Here is an 18,948-nt window from a genome sequence, read left to right as displayed (position 1 = left end):
CTGTTTGTCAGATCACATGTTACTCTACTCCATCTATGCAGTTGGAAAGTTCTGGAATGTTCATTTACAAAGAGCTCTGCTGCAAAGACCATCTCAAATGCCTGTAGTTCTTGGCATACTTTCTATAAAGATGAAAGTTCCTTTTGGACTTAATCTTATCAGACCATAATTTGCTAAAAATAACCATTGCTAATGCATTTTTGTCATACCACTTCAATGGTTTCAGGGTTCCCACGCGTCCTGGAAAACCTGGAAATCCTGGAATATTAGTGACCAATTTTCCAGTCCTGGAAAACACATTGAAAATGAGAGAAAACATAGATTGTCCTGGAAAAAATCTTGTTGTCCTGGAAAATTATTATTTTTAAATTTTTGATCATTAAAGAATTGGCCGACAACCTGGTTGAAACAATTAACGTAACAGAAAGCGCTCTGTTCAGGGATGCTGAGTTTTGACACGTGAGCTCACGCTGTTTAAGCTCCCTGTGACGTATGACGCTGTCTCTTGTTGCCGGTTTTCAGGTGCTAGAAATTAAGTGCTCGAATGTTTGCAGCAAATGTTTACTGGTATGGATGTAATATTTAATTACATGTTAATATTATTGTAAAGTAATTATTTTGATACGCATGTGCAAGGGGTCTGCACGGCGAATTACAGCATGAGTGACGGCATTTGCCTGAGAAAAGGTTATCGATTTGTTAAGTCTATTTTATTTAGAATCGTTGGAACGTCTTGCATCCCCATGACAAATCAGACCCAAATTTCCCAAACCTGTTTTATGAACGATATAGGAAGTGAAAATGAAATGCTGACGCGATGCACAGCGATAATTGCATGTTCATAGTTTATTTATCTCCTGTTTAGATGAGAGTGAAGCCTGTTATTTTTCTCATAAAGCTTCACCATTAATCCTTTTTAGAAGTTCATTGCATTGTTCTGACTTCAGTTACTGATTCTCTTTCTCAGATACACCCAGATGTGTTTAAACAATTCAGCATCCATTCAACAGTTAAACAACTTGCAGTCTATTTATTTAGTCTTTTTATCAAATTAAATTTCCATAAGCATGAAAATGTTAAAACTTCAAAATCCCCTGGACTGTATCCACTATTTTGCTGTGGTTTGGATCACGTAATGGGAACAGGGTGTAAATTCACGGTGGGCGTTCTCTTACGCCGTATGTGTTCCTGTTTCATGACAGCAGCAAGAACAATGGGACACCTGTCTAAACTTCCTATCAGGTGGACGTGGGCAACACTGTGGATGATTAGAGGATGTAAGGGGGTGGATGTCCCAGATTTGTTGCTGGAGGAGCTGTGATGCAGACTAACTCTGTGATGTGGCACAGTGGGGCTTCGGGCGCCTGTCGTTGCTAATTTGAGGAGTTTCCTCCCCACCCCCCACCCGTCCCCCAATGATTGTACCATTCAGGCAACCAGTGAGAATTTGCACAAAAAGCCTCTCATGGCTACCCAGGCTTTAATTAGGTTTATAGGGTAGTTTATTTTTATTCCATCCAGATGATCTGCTTCTGGTTTGAGGGTAAAATGAAGAGATATGGCTTTGCTATGGAAGCAGACTGATTGTTAGCCATGCCATCTCAACAAAATTATGTGAAGAATACAGTCAATTAAATGGTATTTGTGATGAAGATGATATGGAACTTTTGAGTTTGGAGTCAGTCATCCCACTCCGAAACTTGTGTATTAAAAAGTGGATGTTAATAAAGACTAGGGCTGGGTAAAAAAATAGATTTTTCGATTAATCTTTTTTAAAAATGTGTTCGATTCAAAATCGATTCTCAAAGGCCATGAATCGATTTTTCCCCCATATTTATTTATTAGATAAACGTAAGATTAACGTTAATCTAATTACAAGTCTTCTCCACTAGATGTCACCCTCTTATTTGCCTTGCGTGATGTTACCAAGGAGCGAGAGGCGAACCTGTCATTCATTCATTCAGTGCTTAAAGTAGCGTTTTTTCAGGTGCTTTGTTGACGTTGATGCCACCTTCACATAAAAAAATCAGAGGTATGGAAGCATTTTAGATTTCGCAAGCAAGACGACGACGATAGTGTTGTGGACAAGATCAAAGCTATTTGTGTGATTTGTAATGCAGAGGTGAAATGCTGTAGTAATACTACAAATCTGCGGAACCATGTGATGACCCAGACAAGACACCCCCACAGCCGAGCACACAACCGAAGATTTCTACGGAGCCCGACACTTCACCTGTAGAAGAAAATAGCTTCAATCCATGGCGACAGTGTTGCAATCCGTCCCCTCAGTTTGTAAACCATACTCACAAATTCTTAAACTGTTCCCTCGGTTTAACAAATCGTGCCCACGGATTAATAAACCGTACCCATGAATTTCCAATCCATACGCACAGATTTTGTAAACCGTACCCTCAGTTTTTGAATCCTTACCCATGAATTCATTATCCATGCACATGCTTTTCCATTCCCTCAGATTTGTAAACTGTACTCACGGATTCATGCAGCAAGCTCCTACGTGTTAACATACTATTTTATTAGATATTATTATGTGGAATATGCCTACAGCAAAGTGTCTTAGATGATTCTCTATCAAGTGCAGTACGAAGTGGAATACAACGATTTAATAAGAAAGATGTGCATAAAAATCTTGTTTAATTTGTGATAATCTTAGCACTTGATTATTATTGTAAAGTAAACCTGCCATTGTGACTGACTTTGGAGTAATTTGTTCCTCTTTGGTTTTGTATAAAAGTTTCTTATGCATAACCTGTATAATAATATATAATAATGATAAAAAATAATTGTTATTTTTATTATTTTTACAGGCTAAATAAATGATAGCACTTAAAACAGTAAAAAATTTTGTCATAAAATAATTCATGAATGCTTTATTTTAAAATAGCCTTTTACATTTTTGGAAATGTTTGTGTACTATTCTTTCTTAACACGAAGACTTATTTGGGTGATTTTATTCTACTAAGCTTCCACTCCCCAGGGTTAGATGCATGCTTCGCTGGTAATGTTATTATTAAATAATAACGCTTAATATGACATTGCATTCAGTTACAGAGCAAAGGAATGACAACATAACTGGGACATTATTTGTTTTTTATTTTTTTGTATATTATTTTTCCTTTAGAAAATTCTGGGAATTTTCTATTCTTGTTTTTAGCGTCTATTTTAGGCTATAAAACACAGGCAGTGGGGTCTTATCCTATTGGTTATAAATGTAAAATAAACGCTAAAAAGAAGATTTTGTGAATGCTGATCATGGTCTCATAGAATACCATGAAAAATAATGTTTAATAAACAGAAATGAATCTGCCGGTGGGAGCGGAGTCACACATCCCTGAGTTCACAAATCCGAGGGAATGGATTGCGAAAGTGGAAATTCAAAAAGCGAAGGTACGGTTTACAAAATCTGAGCGCACAGATTGGAAATGCATGGGTACGGTCTGTTAAACCAAGGGAACAGTTCGTGAGCACGGTTTATAAACTCAGGCGATGGATTGCAAAACCGTCGCCACGGCTTGAAATTTTTTCTTTTTTTTCTTTCTACAGGTGACTTGCTGGGCTCCGTAGATTTCAAATGCATTCACAAGCAAAATTCCTCACAATTCACCTCGTGCACAAAAGATCACTGAGTCGATTGCATTTGCATAGAGAATCGAATCGAGAATCAAAATCGAATCGAAATCGAATCGATTTCAGAGCTTGTGAATCGAAATCGAATCGATCTGGAACATCTGAATCGATACCCAGCCCTGATAAAGACCTTACTAATGATACAAACTAACCCAAGGTGATCAGCAGTATACTGTTTTAAGGTGATATATGCTCAAATGGTTGTAAAATTGGAAATGTTTCTCTTTGCTTTCACTCTGTTTATTTGGTGAATAAATAGAACATTTTCACTGGGTTTCTTTTCAAGGTTTCACAAACATATTTTCTTTTTTCTTTTTAGTTATACTCTACCTTTGAACTTTAGTTCATTGTGTTTGTGTGAAACTTCATTTAATCATGTATTTAAATACATAATGTTTCTAACCAGTGACTTTTGCATTACAGGGAGAGTTAGAGCGTCAACTTCTGCAGGCAAACCCTATTCTGGAATCCTTTGGGAATGCCAAGACAGTGAAAAATGACAACTCTTCACGCTTTGTAAGTTGGTCTATTAATTCTGATGTGATAATTCCACCTCTGTTTTTCCTACTGTAACCTTGTTTCAGCTATGGTTAGTTATTTATTACTTTACAATGACATTTATTACATTATGCAAGTAGCATCTGGAAAGGGCCATTTAGGTTCACACTCACTAAAATCCTCGTTCAGCGATCTGAGAGAACTAGCCGTCTGTCTTGTATTGACTCCTCTTGTCAGCTGATTGAGTTTTCGCTGGCATGCGTCAAAATCAGCAGCAAGCTTTTAAGCATACAAACAAATCAAAAACCACAGAGGAATTAGATTCTTCAGGAATTCCTTTAGGTAATTATTTTGGGTGCATTTGCTGCAAATAAGCATGTCTGTTAGCTTTTTATGCATGCTTTGAGAACAGATTCCTTTCAAGTAGAGCTTTTTAAACATGTGCTGCATATCATGCATGCACAAGCCCCTCTGTCCAAATAGTCATGGATGATCATCTGCTCAGATGGATTCTTAGAAATGTTGATTAGGTCTATATATAATGATAGCTGTGATGCAACAGGATGTTTTAGAAAGCATGACCAGAATTAGCACGTCATGGAAAAAAAACAAAACACATTTTAAATATTTGTCTTTCCACAGGGCAAGTTCATCCGCATCAACTTTGATGTAACCGGTTACATTGTGGGGGCCAACATTGAAACATGTATCCTTGTCTGATAACCATTCCATTACTTTTGAGCAATGCTGCAAATAGCTGCAAGATCAAATGCCTGAAATGGGTGAATTTCTGTGACTTTTTTCAGCAGAACTAAGGGAATTATAAAAAATATTGTTTAATGGTTTACAAATAAAATTAAATCAGACAAACTCTGTTTGAATTTGAAATTTGAAATTTAAGAAAGAAAATCCAAATAGGTTCGATTTGACGTACACTGAAAAATTATCTGTAAAATGGACTTTGCTTGCCCTTAACTTAGTCAAAAGATCTTCTTGAAAAGTCCAGGGCTGTTCGCCAAGCCAAAGATGAACGCACCTTCCATGTCTTCTACCAGCTGTTGGCTGGTTCTGGAGAACATCTAAGATGTGAGTATTTCTTTTAACACAGTCAGTTTTTAGCAATGAGACTGGGAGACTTCATTCTAAGTGCAAGGTCAACATGGATGCAATGAAGAAGACTTTGAATATTCTCAACACGTGCAGGAATCAGACTGATTATGGAGAGTATGGTGCTGTCTGCTGTCTAGAGAAGGCTGCAGCTGTGTTAATGCTCTTGTTCTTCTGGCAGCTGATCTACTCCTGGAGGGCTTCAATAACTACCGCTTCCTCTCCAACGGTAACATTCCCATTCCTGGCCAACAGGACAAGGACAATTTCCAAGAGACCATGGAAGCCATGCATATTATGAGTTTCTCCCATGATGAAATCCTATGTAAGCACACATGAAACAAACCTACTTCTACTACATTGTATATGTACTGCTGTTTTATACATGCATACCAGTAAATCATCAGAAATGGGTATTACACACCTTTTTGCCTTCAGTGTTGCATTCAAAATGGACAGTGAATTTACAGTACAAGAGTCTCACGAAGTCTCTCCACTAATAAACTTTTAGAACTATTTAATAGTTAAATTCTTATTTAAAGGCATGCACAAAGTTAATTCATTATGTTAAAACACTAACAATTTTTGTAAACAATTTACCCTTTTTGTTCGTTTAAACAGATTATTTATATACAGTATAAATTAAACCCAGGTAGGATGTTTAATCAAAGTCCTCTCCATTCTCTTGGTAAAATATAATTCTTATTAAAGCTCATTAAGCCATGAGTAAAGCATTATTCATCGAAATTGCAAAAATTAGCAGAGCATTGCAGGCCAGCGGAATTTTATGTACAAGTCAATAAAGGTTTGGTATTATTTTATTTTAAGTAAATTTTTTGTTGAATCAAATGATAATACATTTACTTTGCAATTTGATGCAATTCAGAGATTTTTCTTCGTCACTGCAGCAATGCTCAAGGTTGTATCAGCCGTCCTGCAGTTTGGCAACATTGTGTTCAAGAAGGAGAGAAACACCGACCAGGCCTCTATGCCAGAAAATACAGGTACTCATCTGTTTTAAAAGTTTCAGAAATGCATAATGCCACCTTTTAGTAGAGAGATAATGTTTTTTTTTTTCAGTAATGGAAATCTAACGTATTATGTCAAGAACTTATCTCCGTAAATCTTTTGGCAGTGCATTAGCATTAGAGTGTGTTTGGTATCCACACTACCCTCCAGTCTAACCTCTGCGGCAGATGTTTTTGTGCAGTTCTCCACTGCTCTGTTTTGACAAATTACCCGTTGTACTCTTGGGCTCCCATGATGACAGTTTGAATGGTATTTGGATACGTTTCATATTAAAAGAAAATACAGGAATAGTTGTGCTAAGTTGCGTTAAATCAAATGTGTTTACGTAAGAGTCCCAAAAGTTTTACTGTCATGATGAATTCCACTAGCTTTTTGATTAATTTGTTTTTATCATCATTGTTCACGGTATGATATTGAAACTTTCATCTGTTCAAGCCACCAAGTCATTCACGACTCAAAGCTGGAAAGTTCTAGTCATGCTGGTGGTCCTGAGGGGGAACTCTTGGGGTTTGTTTGGCTGCTAAATGGGCTGTAGGGGTTTAGAAGTCAGTAAATTGCAATAACGACCTGACTTGTTTGAAAAACCTCTTATATTCATGAGCGAAAATGTCCCATAATAACTTCTCTCACCACCGTTTAAGTGCATAAGGGATACTTCTAAAATCCTTTAAATTGAAAAAGAATGTCGCCATTTTTGGTCAGTTTGCATTAGAGAACCATTTTTGTTTATTTTCTTTTTTTCAGCTGCTCAAAAGCTTTGCCACCTGCTTGGCATGAATGTCATGGAGTTCACACGTGCCATCCTGTCTCCAAGAATCAAAGTGGGCAGAGACTATGTACAAAAAGCCCAAACTAAAGAGCAGGTAATGAGCTATTAAGTTTTCCACTGTAAATCGGTCAAATCACCTACGCTTTCAGCAGTAAAGCAGTGTTTTCATTACTGTTTTATCCTGGAATCTTGTCGGGCCTGATTGTAGACCATCGCTGTACTTTTGTTCTATTCAGATTTCCTTTTCACCTCTGTCCTTTTACAACAATATGCTGCTAGTCTCCTGTCATTAAAATGTCATCATAACTGAACACATTCTGCGGAGGTTTGGGAAACCTGTTTGGAAAATAATTCCACTAGAAGGTCATTTCAGGTTTTGCTTACCATTTTTAGGTTTGGGTATTTGAATTTCATCAATACGTACTCTGCTTATGGATTCCAATAAAAAAAGAAACGGTCCTATTGAAAAGTGGAAGTGGTTCTAAAATGAAACCGGTTCTCGATATCCAACCCTACTTTCGTATCTGTGTTATAATAGTGTGATTCTATATTAGAATGCATATTTTTGTAAATGTGAGGGTTATGTCACTTTTTCCCTTGGCCTGATCCTGTCTCTGTTTCTCTTACCAGGCCGACTTTGCAGTGGAAGCCCTGGCCAAGGCCACATACGAAAGGTTGTTCCGCTGGCTTGTTCACCGCATTAATAAAGCTCTAGACAGGACCAAGCGCCAGGGAGCTTCCTTCATTGGCATCCTGGACATTGCTGGCTTTGAGATATTCCAGGTGCGGCTTCCTTGGCTCAGATGTCTCTTACACTAGATCATAGATATAAATCACTATACTGCAACAAATCAGAGGTCATATGATATGAGGTTTTCTAAAAATGCAAGAACTTGAAAATACTGAAAGGTTTGTGTATAAAAAGATATTGCATGGGACAAATTGTATTTAGTTTAACGTAGATTTTAAGCATACCACATTATTAGTAGGTTTCATCACTGATTATAGAAAATTACAGAATTTCTTTGGAGAAAATTAAGAAATTAATTGAGTTCTTGAATTGTGGCATAAAATATATTACTATTGTGCCACAGAATGTATTTCTCAAGGTAGAAATACAAAATTAAGTTTTGTTCCAATTTTATTGCCACAGTTTCTCTTCAATGTTTTAGTATTAGACCTCTATTGCGATCACTGTTTGCCAAAAATAAAAGGAATTGTTACATTTGAATTCGATTGCTTTTTTAAAGATTACTGTAATTGGATTGTTGATATTTCTTCAATCACCAGTGTTTTTGATAATTACATCTTTATTAAATCATTAATCCAGAAAAATAAAACGGACAACAAAGGATTTAAAAATAATTTTTTATTTGAAACAAAATTTAGTCTGTTATTGTAATAAGTTATTAAATTGTTAAAGCTTTATGAAATCAATTGTTTAGACATGCTTTTGATTACTAAAATTTAATTAAACCATTAAATCGGAATCTAAAGAAGAATACAGAATTTTGCACCTTTTTTCTAAAATGTAATTATACCATTAAAACAAAGTCCAGAAAAAGTAATGGAAAAAATAAAAATGCAAAAACTTAACCTTAAAAACCTTAAGAAGGTTTCTTCCTTCAGGTTGTGCTGGAGGGAGTCCTTGCTGTCTTTGGTTAATATGCATCTGCTAAATTGAATAATATAATTATTAGGGATGTAATGATTCAATTCACGATTTTGATTTCACGATTCGATTCCTTTCAACATGTATTTTTTTTAACAATGAGATTTAAGACAAATTACAAATTAAATGTGTCCTTTTATTATTGATTGTATAAAATGCTGCATGTTTCTTTGTGAAAATAAAATAATAAAAAAAACACTATAATATTATACTAATATGTGACCAAAAATCATTAGGATATTAAGCTAAGATTAAGATAAATTTCCCACTGTAAATATATTAACATTGAATTTTTTATTAGTAATATCCATTGCTAAGAACTTCATTTGGACAACTTTAAAGGCGATTTTCTCAGTATTTTCTTTTTTTTTTTTTGAACCCTCAGCTTCCAGATTTTCAAATAGTTGTATTTCTGTCAAATATCGTCATATCTTAAAAATCCACACAAGCTTATTTATTCAGTTTCAGATGATATATAAATCTCAATTTTGAAAAAAAATCACCCTTATGACTGGTTTTGTAGTCCAGGGTCACATATAACACTTATTTCATTGCTCTTTTGTTGGTTTTGATTGCTTCTATTGTCCTAATTTGTAACTTGCTTTGGTTAAAAGTGTCTGTTAAATAACAAATTTTTTATATAACATAAATGTAAATAATAAAAAAAAATTGAAATTTTATCAAAAAATTCAAAAAAATAAGTAACACAAAATAAATCTCTTCATATAAACAAAATAAGGCTTTGTCTGTGCTCTCTACATTTAAAATTAGAGGCAACCACTGCATTTTAATCATGATCCAAACAAAGATGCATACATGCAACATGAGAAGTTTTTAATCTAAATTCGATTTGTATAATTTCCAAATTTGAAGCAAAAACAATGATTTGACTTCAGTTTTGTGAAACTATACATAAAAATATCTGCGTAAACAGAAATGGCAGATGAGCAGAACGAGACGCAGATTTACTCTCTGCCAGCAGGTGGTGCTTTAAGCATTTCCTTGGTTTCTGCTGTAAACAAAGCAGCACTGCATTTAAGAACGTTTATATGCATTATACAGAGGCAAGATATAAAGAATAAACACCATCTGAACTTTTCTAAAGACAGCAAATTCCCCTCAGATGTACATTCATATAAACTCCTCCCCCTAACTGAATCGCGATTTGTTTAGCATCTCAACTGATTTGAATCGTCACATTTTAATTGCTTTTCAACTGGCTTGCGGTTAATCGTTACATCCCTAATAATTATGGTATAGTAAGGATAAAATTACAAGGTTTACTGCAAATAGCGAAATTGGATGCCCACTCATAACTGCAGTATTTAGTTAAGTGATAAAGATACGGATGTTGGTGCAAGAATCTATTATACATGTTCTGGGCATAAAAAATGCTTTGGACAAAGACGGATTGATCATATTTTATTGCTCTCCCCATCTCTTGGCAGCTGAACTCATTTGAGCAGCTCTGCATCAACTACACCAACGAGAAGCTTCAGCAGCTGTTCAACCACACCATGTTCGTCCTTGAGCAGGAAGAGTACCAGCGTGAAGGCATCGAATGGAGCTTCATCGACTTCGGCCTCGACCTGCAGCCCTGCATTGACCTCATCGAGAGACCAGTGAGTGCTCACCACTCTTGATTTTTAGTTCTGGGTTCCTAGAATTATTTTCTACCACAAATATTTGCTAAATTTAATGTGATTTGAAGTTACTGTGGAAGTTCTGTTGGCTTTTCTAGAAGTTGTTTTGATCTGTCTTATGGTACCATTCCTAGGCAAATCCTCCCGGTGTGTTGGCTCTGTTGGATGAGGAGTGCTGGTTTCCAAAAGCCACTGATAAAACCTTTGTGGACAAACTGGTGCAAGAGCAAGGCACTCATGCCAAGTTCCAGAAACCACGGCAGCTGAAGGACAAAGCCGATTTCAGCATCATTCACTATGCTGGCAGGGTACGTCTGCATTAATATTAAAGAAACTACACATAGCTGTTGGCTTCCTCTCTTGTGCTTCACTCCTGTGATGGTTTTTGTAATGAAGGCCTGTTGTTAGTGTTTCAAAGAAAAAAGGAATGCATTGTAACCTTGTGTAATTGGATTTAGTCAGGTCATACTGGCTTGCAGTGAAATGTTGCGTTGCTGTCTTTCAAGGGTAGTAGCATCCAGCTGTGGTATGTGCTAACCATAGGCCACATCTGTTTCAGATCAGTGAGCTGTTTGCAATAGAAACTTGACACTGCATGAAATGATGAACTTTTGATATTTCTTTACCTTTGAGCTATTTTTGGGTTAAAAGACAGAAAATTAGTTTGCTTTGTTTCCTGTTGTTTAAATAAAGAAAAATAGTGCATTGATTTATACTTTATCACTTTCAGTAGTTACATAACACTATGCAAACAGCCAATGACCGCTGAACTGCAGTACCTCTTAAATTGAACTATCCAGATTGAACCAATCCTGGCTTAATTCCATTCTTCCCATCTTGAGGTTGTTAATATACTGTTTATTACTGTCATTTTGCAGGTTGACTATAAGGCAGATGAGTGGTTAATGAAAAACATGGACCCTCTAAATGACAACGTGGCCACACTCCTGCACCAGTCCACGGATAAGTTTGTGGCTGAACTGTGGAAGGATGGTAAGCTGTTTTCTTCTCCAGTGCCTTCCAGATGCCCTGAAACATTAAATGGGTCGTTTTTATGGTCCTACCCTCCCACTCTGTGAAGAAAGAGACTGTTGTTTTCAGTCTTCAGTTTCATGTCTTGTCTGTCTTGTAAAAAGAGCTTGCCATACATTTCATTGGCTTTTAACGTAGTTGGGGGAACTATTAATTCAGTTAAAAGGCTCAAACTTTGGGCTGGGCGGTGTGAGAGAATAAAAATGTTTCCAACAAGACATTTTGCAATACTACTGATACCACATCAGATATATTTGCACTGTAGTTGTAAGCAGGGCTGCTCTACATTAGTTACAGATTAAAGCAGTGAGGAAACCTGAAATAATGCAAAAATACAGAGTGGGATGTGTCATATATTGTCTTATTTCAGAATTGACTGTATTTCAAGCCAAAATAACTGTATAATGAATAACATGATACACTTTTTATAAAATTATTAAGACTTTGGGTAAATACTCAAAAGTAAATACAAAATAGAATGTGTGTGCTTAGATTGATCAGCAGGTTCTTAAAATGTTAAATTAAAAGTACACATATCCACAAACATTAGAAACTAGTGCAAATGGAATGAAGACTTTAGCTTGTTCTCACTTGTGTTGCACAGCACTAACCAGTGTGTTTACTACCATTTATGTCTTTTTGTGTGCTAGCTGTGTTCTACTACTACTTCTACTTATTTAGCTTTTTTTCTTGTTTATGCCCCCTTTGCCCCCTTTCTCTGTCTCTCAACCATAGAGATTCAGAATATCCAAAGAGCGTCTTTTTATGATGTCTCTAGTCTCCATGAATCGCCAGGTGAAGGTATACGATGCTGTAGGTCTCTGCTTACCAGCACATTGTGTACTTTCAAACACTCCCATGGCTTGTAGACCTGGGCCCTGGTCCCTCTAGCTGGCTAACTTTAGAGTTAGCTGGATCCATTTGGAAGGAAGCCTTACTTGGCTGATTCATTAGGAAGCACAAACTGACTGAACCCGAGAAATGAGGATTGCATGAAAAATGGATGCATGTGTATAGTTACTTAATAGAGTTCTTACACTGCATAACACAAATATTTAAAAGTGACTCTGGGTGACTCTATGGGTGCGCTGGCTACAAGGATTAGGGCCCTGCTTGTTCTTTGAGTCCTTTCAGCAATTTTGATTCACACACTCTCTAAATATTTTCCTGTAATTTATTACTTTAAAAACTATAAAAGTGTCATGTCATATTATTAAATCCACACCTGTAGCATTTTTAGTCCAGACAGTTTTGAAAACTTGATTCTGAAAACTTGCTCATATTTCACCCCCAAGTCAAATAGAAATATGCTTATAGAAAATAAGTATCTATCCATCTATCTATCTATAAAAAGGCTCTGGACGCATTATGACAATGACAGTTTGGGGCGAAAATTTGCTTAATTGTCAAAAACATTGTCCTAAAATGGACTTAATGCGAAGTATTATTTCCTTTTTAAATTTATATTTCACAGTGAAATATGTTCTGACCTGGTTTTCACGAGATTCCCTCAAACACAGCTTAGTTTACAGCAGTCAGAGCAGTGTGTATGGTATGGTGCTTATGCCCAAGCTTCTGGTGGTCAGACAACTTGTTTGTTTTAAGTGTCAGACGGTGATTTGATAGGCCGTGTGAGGGAGATGGAGTTTGGGAGAGGGGTGGAGGAATCCTGTAGTGTCTCCGACAGGGAACACGGAACAATACACGTCTTGTTTCACTGGAATCCAAATGACTCTCTCAGACCTGTGGCAGTCAACACCGACAGCTCAGTAAATTCTCCATGGCGGTTACGGAAGTCACGTTACGAGCCCATTATGAACAGAATACTACTTGGAAGCGGTTCTTAAGAATGACGTTTACATGAATGCTGTAAGACCTAAAATGATAAATGTAGCCCCAGTAGTTACACTTCACCAGCCTCCAACAAATCAAAATGAATATGTAGTTTTCGATTACTTTTGAGTGTTTGAGTGATTGAAGTTTGTCTTGTTTTGCTGTATGACACTGTTATCAGACTCAAATTTGTGAATGTAATTTTTCTAATTGGGTTTTATTTATTCCTAAGCAAATTAATTCACATTGATTTATTCAGTTGCTGAAAGGAGACATTTTTAGTAACATTACTTAGAGAGAGAACTTGATTTACATGTCTGGGTCATATTTCACTCAAAAGAAGAAAACATTTTTTTGCTCAATTTGAATTGCTATAATGCATCCAAATTAGTGGTCGATTGATATATCGCCAAGGCCGATATATCAGCTGATATTTGGCATTTTTCAAATTTCGGCATTGGCCGGTGAGTTTTTCTGCTCGCCCGATGTGTTCGAGTCAGGACTTTTTATTTTGACGGCGCTGAGAGCAGCAGTGTCTGAGTGCACACAGTGGTCACACTGTCCCTCTTGTTTACTGTCGTCATTAACAGTTCTGTCTAATACGAATAGATGTCTGTCTAATAATCAAATAAAAATTTTAAATAAAGGAATGATTGTATACAAAAAGTATTATAACGATTGCTTTTATGTTATAGAAAGTAATAGAAAGGTAAACATTAAAATACTTTCTCGTTTGCAGTCAGCATTAAGCAAATACGCATTATATAATTTAAACAAATCTCTGAATGGCTAATGAACATTTAATTTCTCAAACCTTCCAAATTCAGTTGAATCCAGCTGTGAGATCTTGTGACGTGTGCGTGTATGTGTATCCAGCATGATCACGTGTTCTCTGTGTGATGATAGGTCTGTGTGAATTGAATGCTTTAAACTTTAATCTCGTGACTTCAAATTATGCTGTGATTTATGCATTTGCCCACTGTCATATTATATATTTATTTGTGATATTATATATTATATATATATATAATATAATTTTCCCTGTGTGCTGTATGTAAAATGAGTGTTACCATGGCTTTGTTTGAAAAATATGATTCCAAATGCACACAAACTTCCCAGAATACTGAGTGCCCTGTTGGTTACAGTGTTTACTTCCTTTTGAATTATGTTTTTATTCATTATTTATTTATTTGTGAAAAATACTTTGTCATCTAAAGTATAAGTATGTTTATTTAACACATTTATTTTCTAATACATTGTAAAATTATTTCAAATATCTTAAATATTAATAAAAAATTATACTGGCTTTACAGTATATCGTTTCCCCTACTTTCAAAGATATTGGCATTTGCTGTCACAAAAAAAAACAATATCGGTCGACCACTAATCCAAATACTTTTTGAATTAGTTTTGTTAGAATCTCATTTCTGTAGTAGAGTAAAAATAATGGCAAAGCTATGATTTGTTTTATTGAAATCAATGTACTACAACAAATACTTATAGAATGTATCAGTACTTTACAATGCACTTTTTTGTATTCTGAACTTCTGTAACAAGAACTGTTTTTGTTATATAAATAGAATGATCTTTTGATAAACTTAAAGCACTGTTCACTTGACTGCTAAATACACACTGCCATTGAAATCCACCAAAGATTTGTGCAGTGTAATCAGTGTAGTCTGATTCACAAGCAGGTGACTTTAACGGTTCAAGAGGAGTTGAGCATTGCTGGGTTAAATCTGTCTGAGAACAGTTGCTGAATTAACATCTGACTCAGTGAACTGCAAGGTATTGGTGTGAAGTATGTCCTGGACATGATCTTGACAGGTTTTGAGGTTCACCCTCCCATTTACTTTCTTTTGCAGCTTGTGCTTGTTTGTGGTTGTAGTCTTATCCTCGGCACTCTTCATCTGTTTCATGTCTCCATTTGCCTAGCACTGGACCTGCACCTGCTGGCATAGTAAGGGCCACTGGCTCTTGAATTGGCTGTCTAAACATGTGGAATTGAGTCAAAATACACTGTACTACTTTCTGAAAGTTATTTTTATTTTGGGATGTGATGATTAAAGGAGGAATTTCTTTAATTATTATTAAATAATAATATTTTTTGTAAGAATGCAAAAATACACAGCGTATTTTGACCTGCTTGGTGTTGTTGAATTAAAGCTTTAGTTGTAGATTTCCCTCTTCCATCTTCACATGATTTGGCTGTGCTTTGTCACAACATTTTGTATTTATTTAATTACGTACATCTGTAAATACTTTGAAGATCAAGCTAACCGCTTGGTATCTTTCTTTTTTCTCACTCTTCATGGTAGTGGACCGTATTGTTGGTTTGGACCAGGTGGCAGGGATGAATGAGACTGCATTTGGGGCTACATATAAGACCAAGAAGGGCATGTTCCGCACTGTGGGTCAGCTCTATAAAGAGTCCCTTACAAAACTCATGGCCACACTCAGAAACACCAACCCCAACTTTGTACGATGTATCATCCCCAATCACGAGAAAAGAGTAAGTGACATTGGTCCTATCATTTGTAAGTAAATATGTCCTTCAGTTAAGAGTTTCTTTAATGTGGTCATGCACCTCTTTTCTATGTTGTCATTCTTCTAGGCTGGTAAACTGGAGCCTCATCTGGTTCTAGATCAGCTGAGGTGTAATGGAGTTCTAGAAGGGATCCGGATCTGCAGGCAGGGATTCCCTAACCGTATTGTCTTCCAGGAGTTCAGACAGAGGTGTGTTTCATTAATCATCTCATCCAGTAGAGTAGAGAAGCATCATACGTCTTAAGATGCCGTAGCGTTAATATTATTTTACTTTATCAGTGAGAGAACTCTCATATCTGTCTTCCTCTCAGATACGAGATCCTCACCCCTAATGCAATCCCAAAAGGATTTATGGACGGCAAGCAGGCTTGTGAGAGAATGGTGAGATTTCTTAATGACTTACAAATGACGTTGATCAGTCAAAATAGTTCAATATCAGTGTATTATGAATTTTTTTATAAAAACAAAAACTACTGTTCAAAAGTTTGCTTTTATTCATGAAAAATACATTAATTTGATCAAAAGTGTATATTCAAATGGAAATGAATATTCTGAATACTCTGAATTGTGTATTTCACAATATTACTGTTTTTACTGTATTTTTCTATCAAATAAAAGCAATCTTACTAACCCAAACATACCAATGGCAAAGTTGTTAATTCATCATTTTCATTATCATTTTCAGATATATTTCAGATAGATTTGCACTACTTTTTAAGTTTTCTTTTCATAATTAAAATAAGTATATCCAAATGTCACTTCCAAAAATGTCAGAATCAGACCTTATAGTTAAATAATGCATTTCTCCAAAGAGCTTTATTATAATAATGAAATTTGTTTATATAATTGTAAATAATTTCTATAAAAAAAAAAATAATTACAGAGTTATTTTTTTGTTCATTCTCACTTTTCATAGAAGTGTTTACAGATGTCCATTATTGATAAACCAGCATCTGCTAAATACTAAGTATCTTCAAACAATCTGATCTGTAGATCCGCGCCTTGGAGCTTGATCCAAACCTCTACCGGATCGGGCAGAGTAAGATCTTCTTCCGCACTGGAGTTCTGGCGCACCTGGAGGAGGAGAGAGACCTGAAAATAACAGATATCATCATCTACTTCCAGTCAGTTTGTCGAGGATATCTGGCTCGCAAGTGAGTTCAAACGCAGATGGCTGATCTAAATCTGGTCTTAAAGGGGCAGCAGTAAAATGCAGCTCTTACTGTTTCTAGTGCAGAAATAAAATGTATTCTTATGAGACCTTGACAGTGAACGCCTGCTGTTTTGCGGTTGTGTTTCTCAGAGCCTTTGCTAAAAAACAGCAGCAGCTAAGCGCTTTGAAAGTCCTGCAGAGAAACTGTGCTGCCTACCTGAAACTACGCCACTGGCAGTGGTGGAGACTCTTCACCAAGGTTGGTCTCGGTTTTTGAAAGAGACTGTTTTAATTATTCGACCAGGTTTTGTAGACTTGTATGTGTTTGCAAGAGAATTTGAATCTTTAAAAACTGGTTTGCAGTATTGTTGCAGATAGTTTTCATTTGAGACATGTGTCTGCAGGTGAAACCCCTCCTCCAGGTGACCCGTCAGGAGGAAGAAATGCAGGCCAAGGATGAGGAGCTCATTAAAGTGAAGGAGAGGCAGGTCAAAGTAGAGAATGAACTGGTGGAAATGGAGCGAAAACACCAGCAGGTTAGAACACACTCATCTGCTCCCTCTGTCTTCTGGAAATACACTGTGTTTTTTACGTGTTGTGTTAGTTTTTTTACCTAATAACCGATGGAATTAGCCACATTTAAAGACACCGTTACGTATCTGATATATGTAAATGGCCACACTTGAATTATTGTGGCTTTATTCAATGTAGTGGATATTCTGCAGTGTTACAAAATCATAGTGACAGTTTCAACTAAATTGAATGCTGAAAATTTTGTAAAAACGGAGAGAAGATATAGTTTGATGTTTGTTTCAGCTCTTGGAGGAGAAAAACATCTTGGCGGAGCAGCTGCAGGCTGAGACAGAACTGTTTGCTGAAGCTGAAGAGATGAGGGCTCGCCTGGTGGCTAAAAAACAAGAGCTGGAGGAGATTCTTCATGACCTGGAGTCCCGTGTGGAGGAGGAAGAGGAGAGGAACCAATCTTTGCAGAATGAGAAGAAGAAAATGCAGTCACACATACAGGTGAGGACTTCACTGGGAAATTAAAGTCCTTGATCTGCTGTAAACTTGAAATAGGCCTCTCAGCTCTGAGAGAGCAAATCTGTATCTAAAATTTCTGAGTTGGAATAACGAATTCAGCAAGTACTTCGCTAAAAAGGTTCACAAAGTCCTACACTGCTGCTGTACAGAAACCACAAGAGTGTGTGTGTGTGTGTGTGTGTGTGTGTGTGTGTATGCATGACTTCAGGACCTAGAGGAACAACTAGATGAAGAAGAGGCTGCCCGACAGAAGCTTCAGTTGGAGAAAGTGACTGCTGAAGCCAAGATAAAAAAGATGGAGGAAGATATTCTGCTGTTGGAGGACCAGAACTCCAAATTCCTAAAGGTCAGTGCAGATGTCAGACTGCCTAATCAAAATGCAGCCCAGGGCCTTTGTTGTAAAAATGCTCTGACAAGAGCTTTGCAGGAGCAAACTGAACTCTTCCCTTCCTCTCTCTCCCTCAGGAGAAAAAACTCCTGGAGGACCGTGTCAGTGAGATGACCTCCCAGCTTGCTGAGGAAGAAGAGAAGGCCAAGAACCTTGGCAAAGTCAAAAACAAGCAAGAAATGATGATGGTAGACCTAGAAGGTGAGAACTGGGTTGAATATGGTTATTTTTTTTTAAGTGACTGTTAAGCAGTGAGTCTTGTGTGTTTATGAGTGTGTGTTTGACCCTCAGAGCGTTTGAAGAAAGAGGAAAAAACTAGGCAGGAGCTTGAGAAAGGCAAAAGAAAGCTGGATGCTGAGACCACAGACCTACAGGACCAGATAGCTGAGCTACAGGCCCAGATTGAGGAACTCAAGATCCAACTGGCCAAGAAAGAAGAGGAGCTACAGGCTGTACTGGCCAGGTGAAGATCTAGTCATTGAGGAGCACAGAATAACAAAACATTTTGGCTGTCGTCTAGCTGACCATGTCAAAACAATAACTTATGGTAGGCCGAGTTATGTTGGCGTCATATAAATTGGAATATTAGTC

General features: G+C 36.7%; 1 protein-coding gene across 4 annotated transcripts in view; it reads left to right on the top strand.

The window, feature by feature from the left end:
- The window catches only part of LOC132161537 (myosin-10), a 70,263-nt gene that overhangs the window by 38,214 nt on the left and 13,101 nt on the right, over positions 1-18,948 (top strand). For 3 of the 4 annotated variants that reach the window (XM_059571659.1, XM_059571658.1, XM_059571661.1), the window contains 20 exons: positions 4,069-4,161; positions 4,786-4,849; positions 5,131-5,229; positions 5,432-5,575; positions 6,159-6,254; positions 7,024-7,142; positions 7,679-7,831; positions 10,169-10,342; positions 10,498-10,671; positions 11,242-11,356; positions 15,547-15,740; positions 15,843-15,964; positions 16,087-16,156; positions 16,769-16,929; positions 17,079-17,187; positions 17,333-17,464; positions 17,745-17,951; positions 18,178-18,315; positions 18,435-18,558; positions 18,649-18,820. In XM_059571659.1, the coding sequence (XP_059427642.1) occupies positions 4,069-4,161; positions 4,786-4,849; positions 5,131-5,229; positions 5,432-5,575; positions 6,159-6,254; positions 7,024-7,142; positions 7,679-7,831; positions 10,169-10,342; positions 10,498-10,671; positions 11,242-11,356; positions 15,547-15,740; positions 15,843-15,964; positions 16,087-16,156; positions 16,769-16,929; positions 17,079-17,187; positions 17,333-17,464; positions 17,745-17,951; positions 18,178-18,315; positions 18,435-18,558; positions 18,649-18,820 (2,660 nt within the window). The remainder of the gene's footprint in view (positions 1-4,068; positions 4,162-4,785; positions 4,850-5,130; positions 5,230-5,431; positions 5,576-6,158; positions 6,255-7,023; positions 7,143-7,678; positions 7,832-10,168; positions 10,343-10,497; positions 10,672-11,241; positions 11,357-15,546; positions 15,741-15,842; positions 15,965-16,086; positions 16,157-16,768; positions 16,930-17,078; positions 17,188-17,332; positions 17,465-17,744; positions 17,952-18,177; positions 18,316-18,434; positions 18,559-18,648; positions 18,821-18,948) is intronic. The other variant, XM_059571660.1, reaches the window with a different exon arrangement.

This window comes from Carassius carassius, chromosome 17, assembly GCF_963082965.1.
Source record: "Carassius carassius chromosome 17, fCarCar2.1, whole genome shotgun sequence".
Taxonomy (NCBI): domain Eukaryota; kingdom Metazoa; phylum Chordata; class Actinopteri; order Cypriniformes; family Cyprinidae; genus Carassius; species Carassius carassius.
The sequence above is the reverse complement of the archived record's forward strand: the minus strand, read 5'-3'. Positions and strand labels throughout refer to the sequence as shown.